The sequence below is a fragment of the Ascaphus truei genome, chromosome 7 (assembly GCF_040206685.1).
Source record: "Ascaphus truei isolate aAscTru1 chromosome 7, aAscTru1.hap1, whole genome shotgun sequence".
Classification (NCBI taxonomy): Eukaryota; Metazoa; Chordata; class Amphibia; order Anura; family Ascaphidae; genus Ascaphus; species Ascaphus truei.
The window spans coordinates 113,131,707-113,157,829 of NC_134489.1; the positions used below are offsets into that span (position 1 = coordinate 113,131,707).

At 49.8% G+C, this 26,123-nt stretch overlaps 2 protein-coding genes across 2 annotated transcripts in view; one reads left to right on the forward strand and one right to left on the reverse strand.

The window, feature by feature from the left end:
* The first annotated feature begins 1,398 nt into the window (after window positions 1–1,398).
* On the forward strand, window positions 1,399–7,206 carry TMEM37 (transmembrane protein 37). Its single transcript, XM_075609945.1, has 3 exons — window positions 1,399–1,417; window positions 3,430–3,480; window positions 4,945–7,206. Exons 2-3 carry the CDS (start codon window positions 3,457–3,459, stop codon window positions 5,494–5,496), a joined length of 576 nt encoding a protein of 191 aa, XP_075466060.1. The 5' UTR covers window positions 1,399–1,417; window positions 3,430–3,456; the 3' UTR covers window positions 5,497–7,206.
* A 1,986-nt stretch (window positions 7,207–9,192) lies between these two features.
* Window positions 9,193–26,123, reverse strand: part of SCTR (secretin receptor) — a 91,848-nt gene continuing 74,917 nt past the window's right edge. Inside the window, exons 7-9 of the mRNA XM_075609946.1 lie at window positions 17,377–17,515; window positions 16,957–16,998; window positions 9,193–12,068 (exon numbers count right to left, since the gene is read on the reverse strand). Of these exons, the coding sequence (XP_075466061.1) occupies window positions 11,892–12,068; window positions 16,957–16,998; window positions 17,377–17,515 (358 nt within the window). The 3' untranslated portion in view covers window positions 9,193–11,891. The remainder of the gene's footprint in view (window positions 12,069–16,956; window positions 16,999–17,376; window positions 17,516–26,123) is intronic.

Below are 26,123 nucleotides of genomic sequence, written 5' to 3' on the forward strand. Positions count from 1 at the left end.
AACTTTTCAGGCCTGGAAGACGAACGAAATGAAACGTAACGCAAGCCAGGTTTCAAATCCTTTGTTCCAATTTATTACTCATAGGGTTATGACTTTTACACAGAAAAAAAAAAGATATTGATTAGAGGCGTAACATAGGCGTATCCTAGGTGTATCTTGGGCGTAGCTTTGATTAGAGGCGTGATCTAGGGGCAGGACATATTAGTGGCGTGACTTTTGGGACATGTCTTTTCCAATACAAGTAATTGTCTGAATACATAGCTTATTCATTGTCTGTTATCAAAAGAGACCTTGAGTCTTTAGCACTACTGTATATTACATTATCTTCCTTCTTGCAGAGAACCATTCTATTATATTCTACTAAAACACCAGGAAATTGACAACACAAAAGTATCTAGTAATATCCTGACCAGAAAGAAAGGAAATGCAATTTTGGCAGAAACTGAGTGCATTTAGGAATTATATTTCAGCAAAAGGCTGACTACAGAATCTTAACTAGTTATGACCATACAAAATGGAAGCTTAACATGAGTGCAGACTCTGGCCTGACATACTGGTCCTAACAATCACCTTCCTCTCCTTGGTCAGTCTGACCGCCAAGTGACGATAGAGCGTGTTTACGTCGCACAGAGCTCTGCGTGGAACATTGGCGAACAGATCCTCTATATCTCTTTCTGTGGAGACTTGAGAGCCGCGCTCGGGGTCGGATTCGGCGTCCGAGTGCGCATGTGGCGATTGTGAGAGACACTCTTGCTTCTCCCCTTTTAGAAGTCTTGGGCACCGTGGTGTAGGGGTTCTTAGACTTGGGGGGCATCCTTGATAGTTCCCCTCAATGTTGTTAATCTGTTATTAATTAACGGCACAACACAAACATGGCAATTAGGCGCTTTAACCCGTTGTGCCGAGGAGCGTGTCTCTGACGCAGTTAGAACGCTCCGCACACGCACACGCACACCCCTTGATTTTTATTTTTAACCTTTACTAAATAATGAACATGATTTATTGTATAATGGTGCAGAGTATCTCCGTACACAGCCAAACTCAGTCTTTTTAGCCAAGAAAAAAACATGCAGTAATCTGCAGAGTATAAAACCCGCCGTCCATCTGGTCCCAGGAGTTCTGGGCTGGCCCAGTTCGTGGAGAAGCCGAATAATATTATTTGGGGGCGTGTTCTCTGCTTACAATATTGGGGTACCTGGTCATATTGTGTCCGCTGACTTTTGGGCCGGGGTTACCGAGCCCTCAGGCATAGAAAGGGTTAACACAAAGTGAAGCCTGATTGCAATTTTAAGATCTGTTCCCTAAGGTCACTGAGGAGCTGGGCCGGGGGTGGCTGGTGTTTCCCAGGGATCAGCACGGATATAGGATGGTACCGTGTACGCCCGTAGAACCGACAGAACAGAAACTCTAACTGAATGTGAGAAGCGCAGACAGAGAGAGCCTCAGGGTGGGGAGTATTATAGAAGTGTTACAAAGTATGTATGTGTGTATATATACTCTCCTGGCTTCCTATCAAATCCCACATCTCACACTCCATTCTTCTCCTCACTTTTAAAGCTTTACCCTCCTCTGCCCCTCCTTACATCTCAGCCCTAATTTCTCACTATGCACCATCCCGACTCTTGCGTTCTGCTCAAGGATGTCTTCTTTCTACCCCCTTGGTATCTAAAGCCCTCTCCCACCTTAAACCTTTCTCACTTTCTGCCCCACACCACTGGAATCCCCCCTCCCCCTCTCCCCCCCCCTCTCCTCCCCCCTCTCCTCCCCTCCCCCCTCCTCACCCCTTCCTCCTCCTCCCCCTATCCTCCCCTCTCCCCCCCATCTTCTCCTCCCCCCATCTTCTCCCCCCCATCCTCTCCTCCCCCCATCCTCTCCTCCCCCTCTCCTATCCCCCCTCCCCCTTTCCTCTCCCCCCTCCTCTCCTCCCTCCTCTCCTTCCCCCCCTCTCCCTCCTCTCCTCCCCCACCCCTCCAACCCCCCTCCCTCCCCCCTCTAAACCCCCTCCCTCCCCCCTCTCCTCCCTCCCCCCTCTCCTCCTCCCTCCCCTCTATCCTCCCCCCTCCTCTCCTTCCCTCCCTCTCCTTCCCCCTCCTCTCCTCCCCCCTCCTCTCCTCCCCCTCCTCCTCTCCTTCCCCCCTCCCCTCCTTCCCCCCTCCCCCCTCCCCTCCTTCCCCCCTCCCCCCTCCTCTCCTCCCCCCTCCCCCTCCTCTCCCCCTCCTCTCCTTCCCCCTCCTCTCCTTCCCCCCTCCTCTCCTTTCCCCCTCCTCTCCTTTCCCCCTCCTCTCCTCCCCTCCCCACCTCCCTCTCCTCTCCACCTCCCTCTCCTCTCCTCCCCACCTCCCTCTCCTCTCCACCTCCCTCTCCTCTCCTCCCCACCTCCCTCTCCTCTCCACCTCCCTCTCCTCTCCTCCCCCCTCCCTCTCCTCCCCCCCTCCCTCTCCCCCTCCCTCTCCTCCCCCCCTCCCTCTCCTCCCCCTCCTCTCCTCCCCCCCTCCCCCTCCTCTCCTCCCCCCCTCCCCCTCCTCTCCTCCCCCCCTCCCCCTCCTCTCCTCCCCCTCCTCTCCTCCCCCCCTCCCCCTCCTCTCCTCCCCCCCTCCCCCTCCTCTCCTCCCCCCCTCCCCCTCCACTCCTCCCCCCCTCCCCCTCCTCTCCTCCCCCCCTCCCCCTCCTCTCCTCCCCCTCCTCTCCTCCCCCTCCTCCCCCTCCCCTCCTCTCCTCCCCCTCCTCTCCTCCCCCTCCCCTTCCTCTCCCTCCCCCCCCTCCCCTCCCTCCTCCACCTCCCCTCCTCACCTCCTCCCCCTCCCCTCCTCCCCTCCTCCCCCCCTCCCCCTTCTCTCCTCCCCCTCCTCCCCCCCTCCCCCTTCTCTCCTCCCCCCTCCCCCTTCTCTCCTCCCCCTTCCCCCTTCTCTCCTCCCCCTTCTCTCCTCCCCCTCTCCTCTCCCCCCTCTCCTCTCCCCTCCCCCTCTCCTCCTCACCCCTCTCCCCCCTCCTCTCCTCCCCCCCTCCTCTCCTCCCCCCCCCTCTCTCCTCCCCCCCTCTCTCCTCCCCCCCCCCTCTCTCCTCCCCCCCCCTCTCTCCTCCCCCCCCCCTCTCCTCCCCCCCCCCCTCTCTCCTCCCCCCCCTCTCTCTCCTCCCCCCCCTCTCTCCTCCCCCCCTCCTCTCCTCCTTCCCCCCTCATCTACTCCCCCCTCATCTCCTCCCCCCCTCTCCTCCTCTCCTCCCCCCCTTCTCCTCCCACTCCCTCCTCCTCCCCCTTCCCTCCCCCCTCCCCCCTCTTCCCACTTCCCTCCCCCTTCCCCCCCCCCTCCCTCGATTGTGTTTTCTGCTTCCTGGGATTGGAGCTGATAATAAAACCTCGCAGTTTATAGGAGTGTTTGTGACTTTTCTGCCAAAGGCTGCTGGACTTTTGACTCTTGGATTTGTCCACAGAACCGGTCTCCTCCGTTAGCTGGCGAGATGGCGTCGGGCGTCGCGGTGCAGGTAACGCTGTGGGGGAATATAACACCTGTGGGGCTTGTTTAACTCATTCGTAACCAGAGGGGAGAGGATGGAACAAATCTCACTAAATGATTTCTGACATGACGCGTTCCCACACACCTGTATGGTGAAGACCAAACGCACAACGTTTCTGCGCTTTATACAGGGTGGGGGACTCCCAAACCCACCCCTCAATATCTTCCTAATTAAACACCTGATTCTAATTATCCCCTTTAATTTAGCTGATAAAACCAGGGTTTCATTTATAGAACAAAAAAGTGGGGTCTCTGCATCAGACGCAGTGATTCCCCAGAACCCCTTTTAAACTTGGTGCTCTCTCCTAGTAAAGATCAAACTGACATGAAGATGATGCAGCTCGTTTGCAGTTTTAGCACAAAAAACTAAAGAGAGCCCCTTATAATTGAGTTGTAAAATAATTAAAAAAAACTTTTATTTGCAATATAAACGTTAAAAAAGAACGGTGTCTGTCTGCACATACATAACAGACACTGCACATACATAACAGACACTGCACATACAGAACAGACACTGCACATACAGAACAGACACTGCACATACAGAACAGACACTGCACATACAGAACAGACACTGCACATACAGAACAGACACTGCACATACAGAACAGACACTGCACATACAGAACAGACACTGCACATACAGAACAGACACTGCACATACAGAACAGACACTGCACATACAGAACAGACACTGCACATACAGAACAGACACTGCACATACAGAACAGACACTGCACATACAGAACAGACACTGCACATACAGAACAGACACTGCACATACAGAACAGACACTGCACATACATAACAGACACTGCACATACATAACAGACACTGCACATACATAACAGACACTGCACATACATAACAGACACTGCACATACATAGCAGACACTGCACATACATAGCAGACACTGCACATACATAGCAGACACTGCACATACATAGCAGACACTGCACATACATAGCAGACACTGCACATACATAGCAGACACTGTACATACATGAAACACACATATATACGTTTGTGGTATCACTAATAATGTATATAAGAGTCCAAGGACCTTTAGTTAATAAAGTTAGCTTCTTTAAGGAGTAAATGATATGTCTATATCAGTGTGTTATTCGCAGGTATCGTCATTCACATTGTACACAAATACCTGATACAAATGTATGTTATGCAAGAAACACTTTCACTTTTATTTACGTGACTTAATTACTCATTGTTTGTTTCATTCATACATCATTTAGTTTCAAAAGACATGGAAGCACACACACACACACACACACACACACACACACACACACACACACACACACACACACACACACACACACACACACACACACACACACACACACACACACACACACACACACACCTCTCTTTGCTCCCCACCCCCTCAGTTCTAAGTGTGACCTTCCCTTGCAGGTGCAGAGGGCCTGGTCGCCCTCCGGGAGGTTCTTTGAGACGTTCCTACGGGTTCTGATCACTCTCTCCTCTGCCACGGCCCTGGTGCTGTCCTCCATCGCTGTGTGTGACGGTCAGTGGCTCTCGGTCCAGGGCAAGCTGGTCCCTCTGTGGCAGTACTGCAGGACGGGAGCGGAGCCGCAGTGCAGCCCGGCAGTGACCCTGGCAGCGGTGGCCGAGCTGCGCCGCGGGTTTGTGGCTGTGCGCAGCGCTGTCGCCCTCGCAATCGTTGTGGCTATTGTGGGGCTCCACCTGCTGATTGTGTCTCAGGTGTGCGAGGACGGTCACTCCCACAAGAAGTGGAGTATGGGATCCGTGCTGCTCCTCGTCTCGTTCCTCCTGTCCTCTGCGGGGACCGTCACATACGTCATTCTGCTGAGCGGTTACGTCACCCTCTGCGCGTTCACCCTCAGCTTCTGGTGCCAGATTGTGGGGGGTTTCCTGTTCTTCCTGAACGGAATGAGCGGCCTGACTCTGGGAGCCCCGCATGCGTGTCACTCCTCTCTCAGCTAGAAACCACGCTCAACGTAACTGACCGTGGACATGAGTGTGACATCAGGGAATAAAGGTGTCATCCTCCCAGCCACGGTGCCAGGAACCACATCCACAGAGACGTAACACCTTGTGTGCAGAATAAGTGCACGGGGGGGGGGGGGGGGGGGGACTTTGTATAAACAGTGTGTGTGCAAAGCTGCACTTCAGTTGCAAACTAATTGCTCAATGTTCTGCGTTACTGCGCCCTTGTTCTGCGTTACTGCGCCCTTGTTCTGCGTCACTGTGCCCTTGTTCTGCGTTACTGCGCCCTTGCTCTGCGTTACTGCGCCCATGTTCTGCGTTACTGCGCCCTTGTTCTGCGTTACTGCGCCCATGTTCTGCGTTACTGCGCCCTTGTTCTGCGTCACTGTGCCCTTGTTCTGCGTTACTGTGCCCTTGTTCTGCGTCACTGTGCCCTTGTTCTGCGTTACTGCGCCCTTGCTCTGCGTTACTGCGCCCTTGTTCTGCGTCACTGTGCCCTTGTTCTGCGTTACTGTGCCCTTGTTCTGCGTTACTGTGCCCTTGTTCTGCGTTACTGTGCCCTTGTTCTGCGTTACTGTGCCCTTGTTCTGCGTTACTGTGCCCTTGCTCTGCGTTACTGTGCCCTTGCTCTGCGTTATTGTGCCCTTGTTCTGCGTTACTGTGCCCTTGCTCTGCGTTACTGTGCCCTTGCTCTGCGTTACCGCGCCCTTGTTCTGCGTTACCGCGCCCTTGTTCTGCGTTACTGCGCCCTTGTTCTGCGTTACTGCGCCCTTGTTCTGCGTTACTGCGCCCTTGTTCTGCCTTTCTGCGCCCTTGTTCTGCGTTACTGTGCCCTTGTTCTGCGTTACTGCGCCCTTGCTCTGCGTTACTGTGACGGCGGAGATGGTGAGGTGTACATGTTTAAGGGGTGATATATGGGTGATTGAGGCCTTTGCCCCCTTTATATATCTGATATCACTGTGTGTCCAGGAAGCGTTTGCACACTGGATAGCCCAGTAGGAGTGACACGTGTGTTGGTTAGAAGGGCGTAAACACTAAGCAGAACTTCCAGCCTCAAAGCAAACTCACAGTGTGAATAATTACTGGTACATTCCAGACAGGCGCCCCGCAGGTTATACCCTCATTCAAGGACTTTATTAAAAATGAGAATACAATGTGATGTCATCTAGTGTACATACTAAGAGTTACACATCTGTAATCATGTAACAAGACCACACACTGCATGGGTAAGAGGTAATAAGGGCAGATATTTATTGTTCCTGAAATGTAGGATCACACTTAGTCTCGCTGCGTCCGTAATGACTGCCGGAATCTATTGATGTGTCTCAGTGTCCGAGGTGGGAAGTTCTGAGTGCGGTTATATAAAGCGGTTAATCTCACCGCTGATTTATGACGGGAGTGGCCTTATTTTGTTTCAATGTGGAGAATCGTACTTAAAAGTCTCAGCAAAGATTATGAAAATCAGATTTCAGCAGAGGTGTATTTGAACCAAACACGTGAAGTCCCATTTTCTGCGCCAGTGACCTCTCGGGGTGGGGGAAACTATGCAATATGGTAATGTACTGTATAGGGATTTCTATTTGATGTTTTATCCTGTTATTTTAAGAAACTGTTCTGCATTTACTGTAATTGTATGTTCTTTTATTCATTTTTCTGTAATCTAAGCACTGTATGTGCTTATATATATTAAAACATTAATAAGTAATGCTTTGGGCTCTGAATGAACTGCCGCACGCTCTGGAGAGAGTATTTACATATTCAGACACATTTTGCTACAACAGATTTTTGTGTTAAAGTGCATAGAAAAAACTATCATACACAGTGACCTGGGACTCTGGCAGCAGGGCCGCGACAGCTTTCATGGGGCCCAGGACTAACGTTTCTACCCCCCCCCCCCCCAGTGTCAGCAGCATTGTGAGCCTCCCCTCTTTCTCTTACACTTCCTGCCTCGCTCTCACCCCCTCTATTTCCCTCTCAATTTCCCACATATTTTCTCCCCTCCCCCTCATATACCCCTGTGTGTGGGGGAGGTGGGGTGGGGGGCAATGTGGTACCCTGCAGAGCAATCTCATAACATCTCGCTGCCTGGTGCTGTGACCCCTGGGTAAGACGTCTGGTCCCCGTGACAACCGGGTGCACTTTCTCTTTCAGTTTTACATCTGCTGGTGACAGTGACTCATGTCACGACCTGCAGACCTCTCTATTACACAATGCAGACCTCCCTATTACACAATGTCAACATGACTGTTTCCCAATGAAAAACATTGGTCTGATGTTTATGTTTCCTTCAAATCAATAAGATAATTTGTCTGATAAACGTTAAAGGCCACGAGGAACACGCAAAGAATGGACGAGACATTCATCCGTGCAAACGCGTCGTCCTCCCAGAGACGCGAGGATCACAGACCTCAACATGCTCTGCAGGGCACGACTCTGCTGTGAGATCCGTCCATCGGGTCACTTCGGAGGACTGAGACCCCGCTGAGGGGACTGGAGGACTGAGACCCCGCTGAGGGGACTGGAGGACTGAGACCCCCACTGAAGGGAGGGACTGCGGAGGGCTGAGACCCCCGCTGAGGGGAGGGACTGGAGGGCTGAGACCCCTGCTGAGGGGAGGGACTAAGACCCCACTGAGGGGAGGGACTGCGGAGGACTGAGACCCCCGCTGAGGGGAGGGACTGCAGAGGACTGAGACCCCCGCTGAGGGGAGGGACTGAGACCCCCGCTGAGGGAAGGGACAGACCCCCGCTGAGGGACTGCAGAGGACTGAGACCCCCGCTGAGGGGAGGGACTGCAGAGGACTGAGACCCCCCGCTGAGGGGAGGGACTGAGACCCCCGCTGAGGGGAGGGACTGCAGAGGACTGAGACCCCCGCTGTGGAGAGGTTCTGGAGGACTGAGACTCTGCTGTGGGGAGGGACTGAGACCCCTCGCTGAGGGGAGGGACTGAGACCCCGCTGAGGGGAGGGACTGAGACCCCGCTGTGGGGAGGTTCTGGAGGACTGAGACCCCCGCTGTGGGGAGGGACTGAGACCCCTCGCTGAGGGGAGGGACTGAGACCCCGCTGAGGGGAGGGACTGGAGGACAGAGACCCCCGCTGAAGGGATGTTCTGGAGGACAGAGACCCCCGCTGAAGGGAGGTTCTGGAGGACTGAGACCCCCGCTGAGGGGAGGGACTGAGACCCCGCTGAAGGGAGGTTCTAGAGGACTGAGACTCCGACGAGGGGAGAGTGTTAGTAGAACACATGGAAGGTGATACTTACGTGGTACTTACGTGGAATTAGTGACACAAGTCTGTGGCCGTTTAACCAGTGACTGGCCTCTATATCCACGGCCTGGCAGTGCAGGGGTTAAGTAATTGTTACAATGATTAACAGGACCGGTCTCATGCTGAGAGTATTAATACCTGCAGCGCTACAGATTATCTCTTACATTTGGGGAAAGTTACAAGGTCAATTTATCTTATAATTTTAAATAAATCTAATTTAATACAAAAATCCCGAAGCTGCAAACCAGAATATTTCTTTTAGATTTAAAGACTTGTTTTTAGGTGTTTGTGAAATAAGAAATAATTACAGTAACAAACTACCAGAGAATTAATAACATTACTTCATGGCCTCCGGGAGAGAAGGAGTTACGTTTAGAAAAATGGCCCCAATACTGGAGCACAATAAATATTGGGTATGGGGGTGCTGATGTGCAAGGTGCGGAGGTGCGAGGGTGCGGAGGTGCGAGGGTTTGGGTGTGCGAGTGGGTGCGGGTGTGCAAGGTGTGGGTGGGTGCGAGAGTGTGCGGAGGTGCAAGGGTGTGGGTGTGCGGGTGGGTGCTGGTGTGCAGGTGTGTATGGTGCGGAGGTGCGAGGGTGCAAGGTGCGGGGTGCAAGGACTGTGGAGGTGCGAGTGTTCGGGTGTGCAAGGTGCGGGGGTGTGGATGTGCAAGGGTGTGCGAGTGTGCGGAAGAGCGAGGGTGTGCGGGTGGGTGTGGATGTGCAAGGTGCGGGGGTGTGCGGAGGTGCGAGGGTGTGGGTGTGCGTAGTGTGTTGGTGGGTGCGGGGGTGCGAGTGTGTGGGTGGTTGCGGGTGTGCAAGGTGCAGGTGTGCGCGGTTTGCAGGGTGCTAAGGTACGTAGGTGCGAGGGTGTGTGTGTGTGCGGTGGGTGTGGGTGTGCAAGGTGTGGAGGTGCGAGGATGTGCAAGATGTGTGGGTGGGCGCGTGTTCAAGGTGTGGTGTGCGGGTGTGCAAGGTGCAGGTGTGCGAGTGTGTGGGTGGGTGCGGGTCTGCTGGGTGCAGGTGTGCAAGTGTGCGGGGGTGCGTAGGTGCAAGGGTGTGTGTGCGGGTGTGCAAGGTGCGGAGGTCCAGGTGTGCAAGGTGCGAGAGTGTGCAGGTGTACAAGGTGCGGGTGTGTGCGAGTGTGTTGGTGGGTGCGGGTCTGCAGGGTGCAGGTGTGGAAGTGTGCGGGGGTGCGTAGGTGCAAGGGTGTGTGTGCGGGTGTTCAAGGTTTGGGGGTCCAGGTGTGAGCGGTGTGCAAGGTGCGAGTGTGCGGGTGTACAATATGCGGGGGTACAGGTGGGTGCAGGTGTGCAGGTATGCAAGGTGCAGGGGTGCAGAGGTGCGAGGGTGTGCGGGTGTGTGTGCGGAGGTGTGGGTGTGTGCAGGGTGCAAGGTACGAGGCTGTGCGAGTGATAGCGGATGTGCAAGGTGCGGGTGTGTGTGGAGGTGCGAGTGTGCGGGTGTGTGTGGAGGTGCGAGGATGTGCGTGCGGGTGTGTGTGGAGGTGCGAGTGTGCGGGTGAACGTGGGTGTGTGCAAGGTGCAAGGCGCAGTTCAATTCCTGCCTATGTGAACCCGGGCCCTGAGCCTGCCCAGAACGAAGTTTAAAACAAGATGTTTATGTTAATGTGTATTCCTTGGTAAAACATTTTGGTAAAATGGGTGTGTAACGGCACCTGGTTGGATGGAGGTAACGTCCGGAGGTAACGTCCGGCCGCTGTGTGCTGGACACATGATCGGGTATTATATCCTATTTATAGCTGCCAGAAATGTGCCGGCCAGTCCAGACTCGCTTTCACTCTCAAGCCGATTACAATGTTTTTTATACAAATATACAGACATCACGGTCACTTAATGCAAAGTACCATGCAGTAACCAGAAATAAGTGTGCCCAGGCCTCCTGCATGTGGGGTTACATTATTCCTATAGGGGACCCTGCTCACATCTCACTCTCCCAGTATATAAAGATACAGTAGCCTGCACAGACCCGCTCCCCATTCTTCTGACAATTGGAAACGTCCTGAGCGCCCCCTGCTGGCGTGGCGAAGGTCTGTCAGCGTCGCAGAGTCTGTCCTACACCATACAGTGCATCACGCCCCGGAATACGCTCAGCGCATCTCTGCGCCCAAACCAGCTATCTGGAAATGTATCTCTAAGTGGCGCAAAGGGGTATTTGCCATCACAGGATTCTAGATTTGATGATGGCCTTTCAGATGATTCTGGATTTCTAGGCTCATGTTGGACCTGCTCTCAGGTGATCCTGGGTATGATGGGTCAACTGGGTTTCAGGATCGATGCTGTATTTGCTGCCACTTGATGCATCTTCCAATAAATGGCTCTAAAACTTCCGACAGATGATTCCGCATCTCCCATTGGATAACTTCGGATCTCTTATTGGATAACTTCGGATCTCTTATTGGATAACTTCGGATCTCTCATTGGATAACTTCGGATCTCTTATTGGATAACTTCAGATCTCTTATTGGATGACTTCGGATCTCTGATTGGATAACTTCGGATCTCTGATTGGATAACTTCGGATCTCTTATTGGATAACTTCGGATCTCTGATTGGATAACTTCGGATCTCTGATTGGATAACTTCGGATCTCTTATTGGATAACTTCGGATCTCTGATTGGATAACTTCGGATCTCTGATTGGATAACTTCGGATCTCTGATTGGATAACTTCGGATCTCTGATTGGATGACTTCGGATCTCCCATTGGATGACTTCGGATCTCTTATTGGATAACTTCGGATCTCTTATTGGATGACTTCAGATCTCCCATTGGATGACTTCAGATCTCCCATAGATTATGCTGGATCTCCAATTAAAATACCCCAGACCCCTAATTAGATGTTGCTGAATATCCTGTTAGATTAAACTGGATCTCAATTATATGGCTCTGGATCCCCGTTAGATAGTGTTGGATCCCTCATTAATGATGCTGGATCCCCGTTAGATAGTGTTGGATCCCCGTTAGATGGCCTTAGATATCCTGTTGGATCTTCAGTTACACAATGTTGGATTTCCCATTTGATGACACTGGATCTCCCATAATATGGCTCTGAATCCCCAGTTAGATGATGTTGAATCTCCCATGATTGGGCTCTAGATCTCACGTTAGATGACGCTGGATCTCTGGGTTGACGCCTTCCTCTGGTCCTTCTGGCTGCCTCGGCTGACCTGTGTCAGCATGCTGCCGCCGCCATTGCTTGCTGTGGAGTTCTTATGTTGCCGTAACCAGAAGTATTTCCTCAGGTGCCATCTGCACCACTTCCTCTGGATCTCAACCTGAACCTGGGAAATCACAGGAAGAGAACTCCTCTTACATACACTGGCAGCCATTGTTATTCAGGCCTGACGAAGGGGCCAGGAGACCTTGAAACATTGCTCTGTTCTGCACATATATCAGTGTGTGTGTGATAACGCCTCCTCTCCCTGTGTGTGTCTGCTAACGTCTCCTCTCCCTGTGTGTGTCTGCTAATGCCTCCTCTCCCTGTGTGTGTGTGTGTGTCTGCTAACGCCTCCTCTCCCTGTGTGTGTGTCTGCTAACGTCTCCTCTCTCTGTGTGTGTCTGCTAATGTCTCCTCTCCCTGTGTGTGTCTGCTAACGTCTCCTCTCCCTGTGTGTGTGTCTGCTAACGCCTCCTCTCCCTGTGTGTGTGTGTGTGTGTGTGTCTGCTAACGCCTCCTCTCCCTGTGTGTGTCTGCTAACGCCTCCTCTCCCTGTGTGTGTCTGCTAAAGTCTCCTCTCCCTGTGTGTGTCTGCTAACGTCTCCTCTCCCTGTGTGTGTGTCTGCTAACGCCTCCTCTCCCTGTGTGTGTCTGCTAACGTCTCCTATCCCTGTGTGTGTCTGCTAACGTCTCCTCTCCCTGTGTGTGTGTCTGCTAACGCCTCCTCTCCCTGTGTGTGTCTGCTAACGTCTCCTCTCCCTGTGTGTGTCTGCTAACGGCTCCTCTCCCTGTGTGTGTGATAACGTCTCCTCTCCCTGTGTGTGTCTGCTAACGTGTCCTCTCCCTGTGTGTGTCTGCTAACGCCTCCTCTCCCTGTGTGTGTGCCTGCTAACGTCTCCTCTCCCTGTGTGTGTCTGCTAACGTGTCCTCTCCCTGTGTGTGTCTGCTAATGCCTCCTCTCCCTGTGTGTGTGTGTGTGTCTGCTAACGCCTCCTCTCCCTGTGTGTGTGCCTGCTAACGTCTCCTCTCCCTGTGTGTGTCTGCTAACGCCTCCTCTCCCTGTGTGTGTGTCTGCTAACGCCTCCTCTCCCTGTGTGTGTGCCTGCTAACGTCTCCTCTCCCTGTGTGTGTCTGCTAACGTCTCCTCACCCTGTGTGTGTGTGTGTGTGTCTGCTAACGCCTCCTCTCCCTGTGTGTGTGCCTGCTAACGTCTCCTCTCCCTGTGTGTGTCTGCTAACGTCTCCTCTCCCTGTGTGTGTGTGTCTGCTAACGGCTCCTCTCCCTGTGTGTGTGATAACGTCTCCTCTCCCTGTGTGTGTCTGCTAACGTGTCCTCTCCCTGTGTGTGTCTGCTAACGTCTCCTCTCCCTGTGTGTGTCTGCTAACGCCTCCTCTCCCTGTGTGTGTCTGCTAACGTCTCCTCTCCCTGTGTGTGCCTGCTAACGCCTCCTCTCCCTGTGTGTGTCTGCTAACGTCTCCTCTCCCTGTGTGTGTCTGCTAACGTCTCCTCACCCTGTGTGTGTGTGTGTGTGTGTGTCTGCTAACGCCTCCTCTCCCTGTGTGTGTCTGCTAAAGTCTCCTCTCCCTGTGTGTGTCTGCTAACGCCTCCTCTCTCTGTGTGTGTGTCTGCTAACGCCTCCTCTCCCTGTGTGTGTCTGCTAACGCCTCCTCTCCCTGTGTGTGTCTGCTAACGTCTCCTCACCCTGTGTGTGTGTGTGTGTGTGTCTGCTAACGTCTCCTCTCCCTGTGTGTGTCTGCTAAAGTCTCCTCTCCCTGTGTGTGTCTGCTAACGCCTCCTCTCCCTGTGTGTGTGTCTGCTAACGCCTCCTCTCCCTGTGTGTGTCTGCTAACGTCTCCTCTCCCTGTGTGTGTCTGCTAACGTCTCCTCACCCTGTGTGTGTGTGTGTGTCTGCTAACGTCTCCTCTCCCTGTGTGTGTCTGCTAACGCCTCCTCTCCCTGTGTGTGTGTGTGTCTGCTAACGCCTCCTCTCCCTGTGTGTGTCTGCTAACGCCTCCTCTCCCTGTGTGTGCCTGCTAACGCCTCCTCTCCCTGTGTGTGTGTGTCTGCTAACGTCTCCTCTCCCTGTGTGTGTCTGCTAACGTGTCCTCTCCCTGTGTGTGTCTGCTAATGCCTCCTCTCCCTGTGTGTGTGTGTGTGTGTGTGTGTCTGCTAACGCCTCCTCTCCCTGTGTGTGTGCCTGCTAACGTCTCCTCTCCCTGTGTGTGTCTGCTAACGCCTCCTCTCCCTGTGTGTGTGTCTGCTAACGCCTCCTCTCCCTGTGTGTGTGCCTGCTAACGTCTCCTCTCCCTGTGTGTGTCTGCTAACGTCTCCTCACCCTGTGTGTGTGTGTGTGTCTGCTAACGCCTCCTCTCCCTGTGTGTGTGCCTGCTAACGTCTCCTCTCCCTGTGTGTGTCTGCTAACGTCTCCTCTCCCTGTGTGTGTCTGCTAACGGCTCCACTCCCTGTGTGTGTGATAACGTCTCCTCTCCCTGTGTGTGTCTGCTAACGTGTCCTCTCCCTGTGTGTGTCTGCTAACGTCTCCTCTCCCTGTGTGTGTCTGCTAACGCCTCCTCTCCCTGTGTGTGTCTGCTAACGTCTCCTCTCCCTGTGTGTGCCTGCTAACGCCTCCTCTCCCTGTGTGTGTGCCTGCTAACGTCTCCTCTCCCTGTGTGTGTCTGCTAACGTCTCCTCACCCTGTGTGTGTGTGTGTGTGTGTCTGCTAACGCCTCCTCTCCCTGTGTGTGTCTGCTAACGCCTCCTCTCCCTGTGTGTGTGTCTGCTAACGCCTCCTCTCCCTGTGTGTGTGCCTGCTAACGTCTCCTCTCCCTGTGTGTGTCTGCTAACGTCTCCTCACCCTGTGTGTGTGTGTGTGTGTGTGTGTGTCTGCTAACGCCTCCTCTCCCTGTGTGTGTCTGCTAAAGTCTCCTCTCCCTGTGTGTGTCTGCTAACGCCTCCTCTCTCTGTGTGTGTGTGTGTCTGCTAACGCCTCCTCTCCCTGTGTGTGTCTGCTAACGCCTCCTCTCCCTGTGTGTGCCTGCTAACGCCTCCTCTCCCTGTGTGTGTCTGCTAACGTCTCCTCACCCTGTGTGTGTGTGTGTGTGTGTCTGCTAACGTCTCCTCTCCCTGTGTGTGTCTGCTAAAGTCTCCTCTCCCTGTGTGTGTCTGCTAACGCCTCCTCTCCCTGTGTGTGTGTGTGTCTGCTAACGCCTCCTCTCCCTTTGTGTGTCTGCTAACGCCTCCTCTCCCTGTGTGTGTGTGTCTGCTAACGTCTCCTCTCCCTGTGTGTCTGCTAACGTCTCCTCTCCCTGTGTGTTTGTGTGTCTGCTAACGTCTCCTCTCCCTGTGTGTGTCTGCTAACGTCTCCTCTCCCTGTGTGTGTCTGCTAACGTCTCCTCTCCCTGTGTGTGTCTGCTAACGCCTCCTCTCCCTGTGTGTGTCTGCTAACGTCTCCTCTCGCTGTGTGTGTCTGCTAACGTCTCCTCTCTCTGTGTGTGTCTGCTAACGTCACCTCTCCCTGTGTGTCTGCTAACGCCTCCTCTCCCTGTGTGTGTCTGCTAACGCCTCCTCTCCCTGTGTGTGTCTGCTAACGTCTCCTCTCCCTGTGTGTGTCTGCTAACGCCTCCTCTCCCTGTGTGTGTCTGCTAACGTCTCCTCTCCCTGCGTGTGTCTGCTAACGTCTCCTCTCCCTGTGTGTGTCTGCTAACGCCTCCTCTCCCTGTGTGTGTCTGCTAACGCCTCCTCTCCCTGTGTGTGTCTGCTAACGTCTCCTCTCCCTGTGTGTGTCTGCTAACGCCTCCTCTCCCTGTGTGTGTCTGCTAACGTCTCCTCTCCCTGTGTGTGTCTGCTAACGTCTCCTCTCCCTGTGTGTGTCTGCTAACGTCTCCTCTCCCTGTGTGTGTCTGCTAACGTCTCCTCTCCCTGTGTGTGTCTGCTAACGTCTCCTCTCCCTGTGTGTGTCTGCTAACGTCTCCTCTCCCTGTGTGTGTGTGTCTGCTAACGGCTCCTCTCCCTGTGTGTGTGTGTCTGCTAACGTCTCCTCTCCCTGTGTGTGTCTGCTAACGTCTCCTCTCCCTGTGTGTGTCTGCTAACGTCTCCTCTCCCTGTGTGTGTCTGCTAACGCCTCCTCTCCCTGTGTGTGTCTGCTAACGTCTCCTCTTCCTGTGTGTGTGTCTGCTAACGCCTCCTCTCCCTGTGTGTGTGTCTGCTAACGCCTCCTCTCCCTGTGTGTCTGCTAACGTCTCCTCTCCCTGTGTGTGTCTGCTAACGTCTCCTCTCCCTGTGTGTGTCTGCTAACGTCTCCTCTTCCTGTGTGTGTGTGTGTGTCTGCTAACGCCTCCTCTCCCTGTGTGTGTCTGCTAACGCCTCCTCTCCCTGTGTGTGTCTGCTAACGCCTCCTCTCCCTGTGTGTGTGTGTCTGCTAACGCCTCCTCTCTCTGTGTGTGTGTGATAACGTCTCCTCTCCCTGTGTGTGTCTGCTAACGCCTCCTCTCCCTGTGTGTGTCTGCTAACGTCTCCTCTCCCTGTGTGTGTCTGCTAACGTCTCCTCTCCCTGTGTGTGTCTGCTAACGTCTCCTCTCCCTGTGTGTGTGTGTCTGCTAACGTCTCCTCTCCCTGTGTGTGTCTGCTAACGTCTCCTCTCCCTGTGTGTGTCTGCTAACCTTTAACTTTTAGGACCCACCTTAAGACACACTTGCTTAAAAAAGCATATGAATAGCACTGTGGCTAATACTATACACCTGATACATAAAGCTTGGCCCCCTGCAGACGCACTTACCAGTACTCCCTCCTCCTGTCTCTGTACGTTCTACCTACCAATTAGACTGTAAGCTCCTCGGGGCAGGGACTCCTCTTCCTTAATGTTACTTCTATGTCTGAAGCACTTTTTCCCATTATGTGTTATTTATATTAATATGCCACGTGTATTCCTGCTGTGACGCGCTATGTACATTAATGGCGCTATATAAATACGGACATACATACATGAATTGATTAAATGGGAATAATGTAGTTACCTCTCCGTTAAGGAAGCAGTAAAGCACGGCCACCACAAAGCCCTGAGGAAAATTACTGCCATTAATTCCCAGCATCAAGGAAACATCAAAAGGTCACAAACAGGCTGTTCACTTCCTGTGTCGCCAGTCACATGTATTGTGATGTCATCATGACCTACAGGAAGTGCAAACGCCCAGGCAGGGAGGAGGCATGTAAACGCAGCTTATAACTCCACAAGGGAACGGGAGTGACCAGTCCTTAAGGGCCATCAATAAGTCCGTTTTCCGGGATACCCCTGCTTCAGCACAGGGGGTGCAGCCTTTGAGTAAGCCACTGATTGAGCCACCTGTGCTGAAGCAGGGATATGCTTAAATTGTGACTTGTTGGTGGCCCTTGAGGACTGGAGTTGGCCGCCCCCTGGGTCTGTAACCAGAAGTCACCTGGAAGGACCCCAACGCCAGCTCGAAGGACAGGCGAATCTCCACCGTCCGGCTGCTAACGTCTTCCGGGAAGAAGGCGAAGATGATGTAATGCACCCCGAAGAGTGGGATGAGGAGCAGCGTGGACCTCGCCAGCCTCCTGCAAAACGAGAGGGAATAAGCGCAAGAGGCCGGGCCCTGAGACTGGGGGGCGCAGGTCAAGCAGCAGAAAGTACCTCTTCAGTGAAACAGTACTATGTGCACAAAACTGCCTCCCAGCGGAGGAGGTGGAGGCCAACACAGGGAGACCAAGAGTGCGTGGGACAGACAGAAGGAGAAGCGAGGGCTGTGCGAGACTCACTGAGCCAGTTCTCTGCAGACAATGTCTGTGTTTCATGTTCTGTTTATTTCATTTAGAAACCTTCTCTACCATATCACTACCATAAAGGATTTCCTTCTCTCCGGTTCTATCTCACAGACGCTGTAACCCCGGTAAGTAATGAGGACTTACTACCATATCACTACCATAAAAGATTTCCTTCTCTCCGGATTTATCTCACAAACACTGTAACCTCGGTAAGTAATGAGGACTTACTACCATATCACTACCATAAAGGATTTCCTTCTCTCCGGTTCTATCTAACAGACTCTGTAACCCAGGTAAGTAATGAGGACTTACTACCATATCACTACCATAAAGGATTTCCTTCTCTCCGGTTCTATCTCACAGACACTGTAACCTCGGTAAGTAATGAGGACACCCTACCATATCACTACCATAAAGGATTTCCTTCTCTCCGGTTCTATCTCACAGACACTGTAACCCTGGTAAGTAATGAGGACTTACTACCATATCACTACCATAAAGGATTTCCTTCTCTCCGGTTCTATCTCACAGACACTGTAACCTCGGTAAGTAATGAGGACTTACTACCATATCACTACCATAAAGGATTTCCTTCTCTCCGGTTCTATCTCACAAACACTGTAACCCCGGTAAGTAATGAGGACTTACTACCATATCACTACCATAAAGGATTTCCTTCTCTCCGGTTCTATCTCACAGACACTGTAACCCCGGTAAGTAATGAGGACTTACTACCATATCACTACCATAAAGGATTTCCTTCTCTCCGGTTCTATCTCACAGACACTGTAACCCCGGTAAGTAATGAGGACTTACTACCATATCACTACCATAAAGGATTTCCTTCTCTCCGGTTCTATCTCACAGACACTGTAACCCCGGTAAGTAATGAGGACTTACTACCATATCACTACCATAAAGGATTTCCTTCTCTCCGGTTCTATCTCACAGACACTGTAACCCCGGTAAGTAATGAGGACATACTACCATATCACTACCATAAAGGATTTCCTTCTCTCCGGTTCTATCTCACAGACACTGTAACCCCGGTTAGTAATGAGGACTTACTACCATATCACTACCATAAAGGATTTCCTTCTCTCCGGTTCTATCTCACAGACACTGTAACCCCGGTAAGTAATGAGGACTTACTACCATATCACTACCATAAAGGATTTCCTTCTCTCCGGTTCTATCTCACAGACACTGTAACCCCGGTTAGTAATGAGGACTTACTACCATATCACTACCATAAAGGATTTCCTTCTCTCCAGTTCTATCTCACAGACACTGTAACCCCGGTAAGTAATGAGGACTTACTACCATATCACTACCATAAAGGATTTCCTTCTCTCCGGTTCTATCTCACAGACACTGTAACCCCGGTAAGTAATGAGGACTTACTACCATATCACTACCATAAAGGATTTCCTTCTCTCCAGTTCTATCTCACAGACACAGTAACCCCGGTAAGTAATGAGGACTTACTACCATATCACTACCATAAAGGATTTCCTTCTCTCCGGTTCTATCTCACAGACACTGTAACCCCGGTAAGTAATGAGGACTTACTACCATATCACTACCATAAAGGATTTCCTTCTCTCCAGTTCTATCTCACAGACACTGTAACCCCGGTAAGTAATGAGGACTTACTACTATATCACTACCATAAAGGATTTCCTTCTCCCTGGGTTCTATCTCACAGACACTGTAACCCTGGTAAGTAATGAGGACTTACTACCATATCACTACCATAAAGGATTTCCTTCTCTCCGGTTCTATCTCACAGACACTGTAAACCTGGTAAGTAATGAGGACTTACTACCATATCACTACCATAAAGGATTTCCTTCTCTCCGGTTCTATCTCACAGACACTGTAACCTCGGTAAGTAATGAGGACTTACTACCATATCACTACCATAAAGGATTTCCTTCTCTCCGGTTCTATCTCACAGACACTGTAACCTCGGTAAGTAATGAGGACACCCTACCATATCACTACCATAAAGGATTTCCTTCTCTCCGGTTCTATCTCACAGACACTGTAACCCTGGTAAGTAATGAGGACTTACTACCATATCACTACCATAAAGGATTTCCTTCTCTCCGGTTCTATCTCACAAACACTGTAACCCCGGTAAATAATGAGGACTTACTACCATATCACTACCATAAAGGATTTCCTTCTCTCCGGTTCTATCTCACAGACACTGTAACCCCGGTAAGTAATGAGGACTTACTACCATATCACTACCATAAAGGATTTCCTTCTCTCCGGTTCTATCTCACAGACACTGTAACCCCGGTAAGTAATGAGGACTTACTACCATATCACTACCATAAAGGATTTCCTTCTCTCCGGTTCTATCTCACAGACACTGTAACCCCGGTAAGTAATGAGGACTTACTACCATATCACTACCATAAAGGATTTCCTTCTCTCCGGTTCTATCTCACAGACACTGTAACCCCGGTAAGTAATGAGGACATACTACCATATCACTACCATAAAGGATTTCCTTCTCTCCGGTTCTATCTCACAGACACTGTAACCCCGGTTAGTAATGAGGACTAACTACCATATCACTACCATAAAGGATTTCCTTCTCTCCGGTTCTATCTCACAGACACTGTAACCCGGTAAGTAATGAGGACTTACTACCATATCACTACCATAAAGGATTTCCTTCTCTCCGGTTCTATCTCACAGACACTGTAACCCCGGTAAGTAATGAGGACTTACTACCATATCACTACCATAAAGGATTTCCTTCTCTCCAGTTCTATCTCACAGACACAGTAACCCCGGTAAGTAATGAGGACTTACTACCATATCACTACCATAAAGGATTTCCTTCTCTCCGGTTCTATCTCACAGACACTGTAACCCCGGTAAGTAATGAGGACTTACTACCATATCACTACCATAAAGGATTTCCTTCTCTCCGGTTCTATCTCACAGACACTGTAACCTCGGTAAGTAATGAGGACTTACTACCATATCACTACCATAAAGGATTTCCTTCTCTCCGGTTCTATCTCACAGACACTGTAACCTCGGTAAGTAATGAGGACACCCTACCATATCACTACCATAAAGGATTTCCTTCTCTCCGGTTCTATCTCACAGACACTGTAACCTCGGTAAGTAATGAGGACTTACTACCATATCACTACCATAAAGGATTTCCTTCTCTCCGGTTCTATCTCACAGACACTGTAACCTCGGTAAGTAATGAGGACACCCTACCATATCACTACCATAAAGGATTTCCTTCTCTCCGGTTCTATCTCACAGACACTGTAACCCTGGTAAGTAATGAGGACTTACTACCATATCACTACCATAAAGGATTTCCTTCTCTCCGGTTCTATCTCACAAACACTGTAACCCCGGTAAGTAATGAGGACTTACTACCATATCACTACCATAAAGGATTTCCTTCTCTCCGGTTCTATCTCACAGACACTGTAACCCCGGTAAGTAATGAGGACTTACTACCATATCACTACCATAAAGGATTTCCTTCTCTCCGGTTCTATCTCACAGACACTGTAACCCCGGTAAGTAATGAGGACTTACTACCATATCACTACCATAAAGGATTTCCTTCTCTCCGGTTCTATCTCACAGACACTGTAACCCGGTAAGTAATGAGGACTTACTACCATATCACTACCATAAAGGATTTCCTTCTCTCCGGTTCTATCTCACAGACACTGTAACCCCGGTAAGTAATGAGGACTTACTACCATATCACTACCATAAAGGATTTCCTTCTCTCCGGTTCTATCTCACAGACACTGTAACCTCGGTAAGTAATGAGGACACCCTACCATATCACTACCATAAAGGATTTCCTTCTCTCCGGTTCTATCTCACAGACACTGTAACCCTGGTAAGTAATGAGGAATTACTACCATATCACTACCATAAAGGATTTCCTTCTCTCCGGTTCTATCTCACAGACACTGTAACCTCGGTAAGTAATGAGGACTTACTACCATATCACTACCATAAAGGATTTCCTTCTCTCCGGTTCTATCTCACAGACACTGTAACCCCGGTAAGTAATGAGGACTTACTACCATATCACTACCATAAAGGATTTCTTTCTCTCCGGTTCTATCTCACAGACACTGTAACCCCGGTAAGTAATGAGGACTTACTACCATATCACTACCATAAAGGATTTCCTTCTCTCCGGTTCTATCTCACAGACACTGTAACCCCGGTTAGTAATGAGGACTTACTACCATATCACTACCATAAAGGATTTCTTTCTCTCCGGTTCTATCTCACAGACACTGTAACCCCGGTAAGTAATGAGGACTTACTACCATATCACTACCATAAAGGATTTCCTTCTCTCCGGTTCTATCTCACAGACACTGTAACCCCGGTTAGTAATGAGGACTTACTACCATATCACTACCATAAAGGATTTCCTTCTCCCCGGGTTCTATCTCACAGACACTGTAACCCCGGTAAGTAATGAGGACTTACTACCATATCACTACCATAAAGGATTTCCTTCTCTCCGGTTCTATCTCACAGACACTGTAACCCCGGTAAGTAATGAGGACTTACTACCATATCACTACCATAAAGGATTTCCTTCTCTCCGGTTCTATCTCACAGACACTGTAACCCCGGTAAGTAATGAGGACTTACTACCATATCACTACCATAAAGGATTTCCTTATCTCCAGTTCTATCTCACAGACACTGTAACCCCGGTAAGTAATGAGGACTTACTACCATATCACTACCATAAAGGATTTCCTTCTCTCCGGTTCTATCTCACAGACACTGTAACCCCGGTAAGTAATGAGGACTTACTACCATATCACTACCATAAAGGATTTCCTTCTCTCCGGTTCTATCTCACAGACACTGTAACCCCGGTAAGTAATGAGGACTTACTACCATATCACTACCATAAAGGATTTCCTTCTCTCCAGTTCTATCTCACAGACACTGTAACCCCGGTAAGTAATGAGGACTTACTACCATATCACTACCATAAAGGATTTCCTTCTCTCCGGTTCTATCTCACAAACACTGTAACCCCGGTAAGTAATGAGGACTTACTACCATATCACTACCATAAAGGATTTCCTTCTCTCTGGTTCTATCTCACAGACAATGTAACCCCGGTAAGTAATGAGGACTTACTACCATATCACTACCATAAAGGATTTCCTTCTCTCCGGTTCTATCTCACAGACTCTGTAACCCCGGTAAGTAATGAGGACTTACTACCATATCACTACCATAAAGGATTTCCTTCTCTCCGGTTCTATCTCACAGACAATGTAACCCCGGTAAGTAATGAGGACTTACTACCATATCACTACCATAAAGGATTTCCTTCTCTCCGGTTCTATCTCACAGACACTGTAACCCCGGTAAGTAATGAGGACTTACTACCATATCACTACCATAAAGGATTTCCTTCTCTCCGGTTCTATCTCACAGACACTGTAACCCCGGTAAGTAATGAGGACTTACTACCATATCACTACCATAAAGGATTTCCTTCTCTCTGGTTCTATCTCACAGACACTGTAACCCCGGTAAGTAATGAGGACATACTACCATATCACTACCATAAAGGATTTCCTTCTCTCCGGTTCTATCTCACAGACACTGTAACCCCGGTTAGTAATGAGGACTTACTACCATATCACTACCATAAAGGATTTCCTTCTCTCCGGTTCTATCTCACAGACACTGTAACCCCGGTAAGTAATGAGGACATACTACCATATCACTACCATAAAGGATTTCCTTCTCTCCGGTTCTATCTCACAGACACTGTAACCCCGGTTAGTAATGAGGACTTACTACCATATCACTACCATAAAGGATTTCCTTCTCTCCGGTTCTATCTCACAGACACTGTAACCCGGTAAGTAATGAGGACTTACTACCATATCACTACCATAAAGGATTTCCTTCTCTCCGGTTCTATCTCACAGACACTGTAACCCCGGTAAGTAATGAGGACTTACTACCATATCACTACCATAAAGGATTTCCTTCTCTCCAGTTCTATCTCACAGACACTGTAACCCTGGTAAGTAATGAGGACTTACTACCATATCACTACCATAAAGGATTTCCTTCTCTCCGGTTCTATCTCACAGACAATGTAACCCCGGTAAGTAATGAGGACTTACTACCATATCACTACCATAAAGGATTTCCTTCTCTCCGGTTCTATCTCACAGACTCTGTAACCCCGGTAAGTAATGAGGACTTACTACCATATCACTTCCATAAAGGATTTCCTTCTCTCCGGTTCTATCTCACAGACAATGTAACCCCGGTAAGTAATGAGGACTTACTACCATATCACTACCATAAAGGATTTCCTTCTCTCCGGTTCTATCTAACAGACTCTGTAACCCAGGTAAGTAATGAGGACTTACTACCATATCACTACCATAAAGGATTTCCTTCTCTCCGGTTCTATCTCACAGACACTGTAACCTCGGTAAGTAATGAGGACACCCTACCATATCACTACCATAAAGGATTTCCTTCTCTCCGGTTCTATCTCACAGACACTGTAACCCTGGTAAGTAATGAGGACTTACTACCATATCACTACCATAAAGGATTTCCTTCTCTCCGGTTCTATCTCACAGACACTGTAACCTCGGTAAGTAATGAGGACTTACTACCATATCACTACCATAAAGGATTTCCTTCTCTCCGGTTCTATCTCACAAACACTGTAACCCCGGTAAGTAATGAGGACTTACTACCATATCACTACCATAAAGGATTTCCTTCTCTCCGGTTCTATCTCACAGACACTGTAACCCCGGTAAGTAATGAGGACTTACTACCATATCACTACCATAAAGGATTTCCTTCTCTCCGGTTCTATCTCACAGACACTGTAACCCCGGTAAGTAATGAGGACTTACTACCATATCACTACCATAAAGGATTTCCTTCTCTCCGGTTCTATCTCACAGACACTGTAACCCCGGTAAGTAATGAGGACTTACTACCATATCACTACCATAAAGGATTTCCTTCTCTCCGGTTCTATCTCACAGACACTGTAACCCCGGTAAGTAATGAGGACATACTACCATATCACTACCATAAAGGATTTCCTTCTCTCCGGTTCTATCTCACAGACACTGTAACCCCGGTTAGTAATGAGGACTTACTACCATATCACTACCATAAAGGATTTCCTTCTCTCCGGTTCTATCTCACAGACACTGTAACCCGGTAAGTAATGAGGACTTACTACCATATCACTACCATAAAGGATTTCCTTCTCTCCGGTTCTATCTCACAGACACTGTAACCCCGGTAAGTAATGAGGACTTACTACCATATCACTACCATAAAGGATTTCCTTCTCTCCAGTTCTATCTCACAGACACAGTAACCCCGGTAAGTAATGAGGACTTACTACCATATCACTACCATAAAGGATTTCCTTCTCTCCGGTTCTATCTCACAGACACTGTAACCCCGGTAAGTAATGAGGACTTACTACCATATCACTACCATAAAGGATTTCCTTCTCTCCAGTTCTATCTCACAGACACTGTAACCCCGGTAAGTAATGAGGACTTACTACTATATCACTACCATAAAGGATTTCCTTCTCCCTGGGTTCTATCTCACAGACACTGTAACCCTGGTAAGTAATGAGGACTTACTACCATATCACTACCATAAAGGATTTCCTTCTCTCCGGTTCTATCTCACAGACACTGTAAACCTGGTAAGTAATGAGGACTTACTACCATATCACTACCATAAAGGATTTCCTTCTCTCCGGTTCTATCTCACAGACACTGTAACCTCGGTAAGTAATGAGGACTTACTACCATATCACTACCATAAAGGATTTCCTTCTCTCCGGTTCTATCTCACAGACACTGTAACCTCGGTAAGTAATGAGGACACCCTACCATATCACTACCATAAAGGATTTCCTTCTCTCCGGTTCTATCTCACAGACACTGTAACCCTGGTAAGTAATGAGGACTTACTACCATATCACTACCATAAAGGATTTCCTTCTCTCCGGTTCTATCTCACAAACACTGTAACCCCGGTAAATAATGAGGACTTACTACCATATCACTACCATAAAGGATTTCCTTCTCTCCGGTTCTATCTCACAGACACTGTAACCCCGGTAAGTAATGAGGACTTACTACCATATCACTACCATAAAGGATTTCCTTCTCTCCGGTTCTATCTCACAGACACTGTAACCCCGGTAAGTAATGAGGACTTACTACCATATCACTACCATAAAGGATTTCCTTCTCTCCGGTTCTATCTCACAGACACTGTAACCCCGGTAAGTAATGAGGACTTACTACCATATCACTACCATAAAGGATTT

Bases quoted from the DNA above. Each gene is read 5' to 3' on its own strand.
- TMEM37 (XM_075609945.1), top strand. From the start codon at position 3,457: ATGGCGTCGGGCGTCGCGGTGCAG. The intron at 3,481-4,944 runs GTAACGCTGTGG...CTTCCCTTGCAG, and splicing joins CGTCGGGCGTCGCGGTGCAG to GTGCAGAGGGCCTGGTCGCC.